Genomic DNA, 6,430 nt, shown 5'->3' with positions numbered 1-6,430 from the left:
TATATTAAAAAAACCACAGGAGGGGTATTTACGGACACACTCAGCAACACACTGCAATAATAAAAAAATTTTCAAAAATTTCATAAGGGTAGCATTAAATTTTTTAAAACTAAAAATCAACATCAAAGGTGAGACCCATATGCGGTAAATACGGAAACTGAAATTTAGAACATAGCACAAGCCTGAAAATTAACTGGCTTTCAGGAACCACTTTATTTGCTACTTATAAGCTTCTCTAATTATTTATTATTGATTTGATTATATAAAAGAAAAGAGCAGTTTGAATATGTCAAGTAAAAATTGCAGCAAGTAGAAAATGAGGATCTGTAGATGGACAGGAAAATACTTCAAAAGTGCTTCCTCCCTTCATCAAGTCTAATTTTCACGCAATAAGTTTATAACCTGTGGCTCAGCATTACAGAAGTAGAACAAAATACAGAATAAACAAGATTGAAATTTACTATGGTAAAAACTGCTAATTTTTACACAAGTACAGTGTGTCTGTCTTGATGGCCACTAGCTACTACCAGTTATTAAATATTTAAACTGACCACATAGTACATTTATTTTTAGATGGAAGACAATATTTGCTGTGTGTTGTACCTTGTTTTACCAATTTTTTACTATGTTATTCTCATTTGTTCCCACATGGTATTTGCCCCTGTTACTTCTTAAAATGTAAAAAAAAAAAAAACATAATCATTTTGGTGACACATAACAAGAGACAGAAAACACAAGACATCTAAATTCATCATATAAACTGACCATATTAAAATTTTTTAACATATGTATATTTCAATCAATAAATGTCATTTTTTGCAAACAATTACAAGTCTTACACCTCACTCCTCAGTATGTTTTTATTTAGGTTATCGTAAGTAAAAAAGTATTGGTTTGCTCTGCAAACATTAATAAACAAACATTTATATTCACATTGCATCATTTCTAAAACAAGTAATTTCAGAGTTTGGCTTGATACCAATAGTTCACAACACTTATAATTTGTTTTATTAAGTTTATAAAAATATAATTTTGAATCTTTAAAACACTGACAGCCTTTCATATCAAACTGTAAAACCTTCAATATTAAAATATTAAATTGTGAAAATATGAAGTCATTGTTCAGTTTTTCTGTATATAATGTTATGTTGATCACTGTATATTAACAAGAAAAAAAAACTGTAGCAAAATTACCATTACTATGCTTGAAGCTATCGAGCAAGGCCATTCAGATAGGCTACTAAACATGTAGAAAGTTAAGTGCATTTTTATTTAAGAACATCTCACGATGTACTTCTAAACACAGTATTATAAACAATAAATTATGCCTCTTATTTTCCACATGTCTGTTTGAACATAAGGCTTTGAATCTTTATGTAGTTTAGTATCTATTAAGGATTCCATAGTCACATGTAATCTGAAAACTAGAGAAAGAAAAAGAACATTACAAAGATTTTCACCTTTGAATTATCTTAGCAAAAACTGCCATAACTGGTGACATACGTACTTACTTCATCAAGAGTTAAAAACATGTGCAGATAAAACAGATTAATGAATCTCCAGAACAGGGTTTTTTTAGGGTGTTGATATGAACAATCATTTATGTACAGGATTATAACAAGAAGCTATAGAGCTACCAGTTTAAGACAAGTTCCAATCACTGTTAAACTCACGGGGAATCCAGATTATTATCTTTACGACCAGCCATACGAACATAACCATTGTTCTGAGTTGCACTGCTGATCACTTCCATCCATCTAAAACAACATGCAAGAAACAAACAAAAGTTAAATAAAATCATTATAGAATGAGGAAAACTACACAGTAACAACTATTATTCTAGGATCATGAACTTTTGGAGTTTATTTTTTATAATGAATCCAAAAAATATTATTATTTAAAAATCTGGGATTTTATTCATATTTTTACCCCAATAAATACGATGTTACAGAAATTCTAGTTAACCCGGACGGCCAGATAACCTGGGCCAGTTTTGGGGGGAGAAAAAAAATGTTATTAGTAAAGAAGACTTGTTTCACAGACAATAAATCGCTATCCTCAGTGGGATACTCGGGACAATCAAATTCACTTGCCAGCGGGCGAGTTCATTGCACTAAACCCACCTGCTGTTGCTACGCAGCAAACTGGAGATTCAACCTTCTCCTCCCTCGCCCTTGAAACTGACCTAGAGACAACGTTCCTCAGCTACGCTGCAATCTCGTTAGCGCACTGTTTGGAATGGTGACGAAACGTAAAAAAACAATTAAGGAACATTGCTGCTGAGTTTGAAGCAGGAACATACCTAGATAAATTGATGGTTAATTCCGAGAGTCAAGCTGGAACATCGCCAAAAGTGCTCACTAATGCTAAAGCGGATGCAAAATCACGCTGCTCCTAATATAAGTGATGCACAAAACTGAGGCAGCAAAAGCTAACTGCCTTTTTTTACTACCGACTATTTTGTACCTATATTGTGTACAGTGAAAATACATACATATTATGTATTTTTAGGTGAAAGTGTGCAGATAATCATTTTTTAACTCCATTAACAATATTTTTGGGTAGTACATTAACTGATCTTTCTTATTATTTTCCCCCTCATTCTCTGGATAACCCAGATTTTCGTTAACTCGGATCGGCCCCTGTCCCAGTTGATCCGGGTTAAGGAGGTTCTACTGTATTTACAACTAGTAAGTTGTAAGGCACCTTGCCTTTTGAAAAATGAAGAATAAGAAACACTTTCATTTAATAATTTAATATACACAAGATACTTATTAAATTTAAATTTCTTATAATATTTTACAAAACAAAATTTTTTATGATACATATTATACATATATAAAAAAAATACTTGACAAAAAATGTTTTTCATGAAGAATCTCTTATAAAACTACAATGCATGTTGAATGTCTCTGGTCATTCAGTAATCTTCCTTGCTGTGGATTCGATTCAATAAACACCAGGATGGCAACCATATTGGCAGTGCGATTCATATGAAGGTGCTCAAATGAATGGAGTTCGCAATGACATTAGCATGCTGCAATTCAAATGAGCCTTGACATCTATTCGTGATCAATGTTATCCCATCATTAGCACTGGAAAATTGACAAACAGTGGTTACAAGTGGAGGCCAATAACTTGAATTATATTTAACAGATATACGCAGCCAAAACGTAGCAAACTAAGCTATGGCTCACTACTTTATCGCTGAAAAATGCTGAAACTATCAGCTTTGTCAAAATATGACGCTATGCCCCTATGCATATTATCTTTGCACCACGGACTCAGCAGCAATGCTACGTGAAACAGGTTAGCAAAGAGCAATTAAAATGTTACAATGTACCGTATTTACTCGCATAATGTCCGCAGTAATTTGGCTACATTTTTGACAAAAAAAATGGGGTGCGAACATTATGAGGTGAAGTCCGAAAAAAAAAATTTTTTCCTCAAAATTTTACATTTTGTGTAGAGTAAAAAAATTGTTCTCTCATAATTAGTTTACTAGCAGAGTGCTGGTGACTGACGACCCTCCGCAGCGGACGTGAGAAATGTGACAGGTGTCGTGATAATTGGGTGCCGGCGATTAGTGGAAGACGCCACTCATTTTTTTTTCTTACTCGCGTGTGCACTCTTACGTTCAGAAGCCGCAGCCAGCCTACACAAAATAAACACTTTGCGTGAAAAGATATTTTTTTAATCTTTCATTGAGATGGCCACTGACGGCACGGGGCAGATGTCTAATGTCTGCATTAGCCGGCGCCGGCGAGCCCCTCTCCCTGTCCCTTGCCCACTGTGTGTATAAAAAAACCGTGCGCATGTACCCCCACCACTTCTCCGCTACCTCCCCTACTTTGTGACGTAGTGTGAGTTGACGTGTACATACTGGCTTGTGCCATATATAGCCCATCCCCTTGCAACTCGCGTGACGTCGCAGTGAGTCCGGACGGTTTCACCACGCTACAAAACCCTCTCAGCGACCGCTCCGGAGAAATGAACAACTCAAGGTCAAAGCATTGTTGACAGCGTCGGTAATTTTCCATCCCGTTACTGTGTCTTTCAGGGATGGCCAAGGTTGCTTTGTCTGGTGCGGACTTTATGCGGATTTAAAAAAATTCCATTTCAAGTATTTAAAAAGAAATGTGCGGACATTATGCGATGGCGGACATTATGCGATTAAATACGGTAAGTGCATGAAAACAGAATTCATACAGCATTAAAGAGTCAGTGATGAGCATATTCATATTTATAAATAATGAAAGAATATTAACTTAGTTAACAGTTGAATAAATAGGAAATAACTCAAGAAAATTATATACTTTTTTTTTACAAGTATATATAGTTCTTAAGGCCACGGGCCTCTCTGACAAGGAGAACACACCCCATTCCAATAATTAGGTATTTCATTTAATCCCCTGAATAATTAACCCAGAAAATTTATTTAATTTAACAATATATTCAATGAACATAATGTGTGGTAATAAATTAATATACATGTTAATATTGATTACATGATTGCAGTATTTTAACCTTTAGGCTGATAAGAAGCGTGATCAAGTTGTAATGTAAAAATTGAAGGTTGTGTTTTCACATTTGCACTTCACCGCTAAATCTCTAGCCAGCTGGACAGCACTAATACTCAACTAAAATATCAGGGGGACCCAAAAAAATTCAGAATGAGAGCACACTGCCATTCATAGATGTAATAGAGAGTTCTTCCACTAGATTGGGTTAGTAGATACCTTCACTAAACCCAGACAGCATCAGTTTGTGGGTTAATTTTGATTGTAGTATTGTTTTTATCTTACTGTTCTCATGTTCCGCCTGCGAAGTTGTTATGGCAGATTTAAAATAACAAAGAATGTGTTTGAAATTTTGTTTCCTGCTTGAAAAATCGGCAACAGAAGCCTACCAAATACTTCAACAGGCTTTCAAAGAGGATGCTATGAGCCGCACACAAGGTTTTGAGTGGTTTGGGTGCTTTAAATGTGTTGAAGACCATGCTCATTCTGGGCGCCCTTCAACATCTCGAAATGATGAAAACATTGAAAAAATTTGCCAAAAAACTGAACGAGAATCGTTGAATTTCAGAAAGGACATGGAGCTCGTGCCAGCGGATTTTGACTGAGGATTTGCAAATGAGACATGTTGCTACTAAATTTGATCCTCGCCTTCTCAAACAGGATAAAAAAAAAACTTTCAATTGAATTTTAGCCAGGACTTTAAAAAAGAGATTGAAAGTGATCCAAACTTTCTGACCAGTCATTTAAGGTGATAAGAGTTGGTGTTACAGTAATGACCCAGAAACAAAGCAAGCGTCATGCCAGTCAGTGGAAGACTCCCAATTCCCCCAGACCAAAAAAGCAAGACAAGTGAGGTCGAATGTTAAGACGATGATCATGTCTTTATTGATATTCCTGGAATTGTGCACCGGCAATTTGTTCCCCCTGGCCAGACTGTTAACCAGCATTTTTATTTGGAAGTTTTAAGATGTTTGCGAGAGCGATCAGGTGACTAGTTCCTTCATCACGACAACGCCCCCGTACAAACGGCCTTATGAGTGAACCGCTATTTGGCCTCTCAGGGGTGGTCTGTCTTCCCCACCCTCCGTATTCGGCAGACGTAGCCTTTTTCCTGTTCCCGAGAATGAAGAAAAATCTTAAAGGGAAGCTTTTTGATGAAGTGGAGATGGTAAAAAACAGCTTCACAAAGGGCACTGAAGGATATCAAAGTTGAATAGTTTCAGCGGTGCTTCAAACAGTGGGGGAAAAAGACAAGTGCTTCACATCTATTGGAGAGTACTTTGTAGGTGACTGAAGGAGTTTTGTTTAAAAGGTAATAAATAAATTTTTTACAACTAATATCTGGTTTTATTTGGGTACGTAGTTACCCAGCTACGGAATTCTGTCTTTTGTCACACAGTTAGTTATGCACAGACTGTATTGCCATGATACTTTTGATACTGACACAGTGCTCATAAGTTGAGTCAAGTCAATCGGTGGTTAAAAATCCGCGACACCCTTCGCATAAGCTTGACTCTTCAGTGATAACAGCCCATAAGCTTGACTCCTCAGTGATCATGGTCCCCAAGGATTCACTGCTTACTTACCCTCTTCCAGTTTTATATAGTCTACAAACAAAAATCTGTTAAATGCTAACTTTTACAAAGTGTGTTGCGTTACAGATTGTTGAATAATCGTCAACTGTGTGTGTGTGTTTTTTTTTAAATTTTTTACAAATAAAAACTGGAAAAATTATGAAAATGAAGAGGGGAAAAGAAAAACAATATTTAACAGTTTCTTCAATAAAAACCATAGGTGGGTCAGAAGCTGAGATGTCAGCCAGACTGACAAACACTATGAGTTGAAGAGTGTTTAGCAGGTGGCTAGACAAAACAAGAGCACGTCAATCCGGCATGAATGAATATGAATAA

General features: G+C 36.0%; 1 protein-coding gene across 1 annotated transcript in view; it reads right to left on the bottom strand.

Annotated features, from left to right (window-relative positions):
* Positions 1–769: 769 nt before the first annotated feature.
* The window catches only part of LOC134531786 (FERM, ARHGEF and pleckstrin domain-containing protein 1), a 348,816-nt gene continuing 343,155 nt past the window's right edge, over positions 770–6,430 (bottom strand). Inside the window, exon 24 of the mRNA XM_063367704.1 lies at positions 770–1,757. Coding sequence (XP_063223774.1) covers positions 1,670–1,757 — 88 coding nt within the window. The 3' untranslated portion in view covers positions 770–1,669. The remainder of the gene's footprint in view (positions 1,758–6,430) is intronic.

Source organism: Bacillus rossius, chromosome 5 (genome assembly GCF_032445375.1).
Source record: "Bacillus rossius redtenbacheri isolate Brsri chromosome 5, Brsri_v3, whole genome shotgun sequence".
NCBI lineage: Eukaryota > Metazoa > Arthropoda > Insecta > Phasmatodea > Bacillidae > Bacillus > Bacillus rossius.
This window is presented reverse-complemented; position numbering and strand designations above follow the sequence as displayed.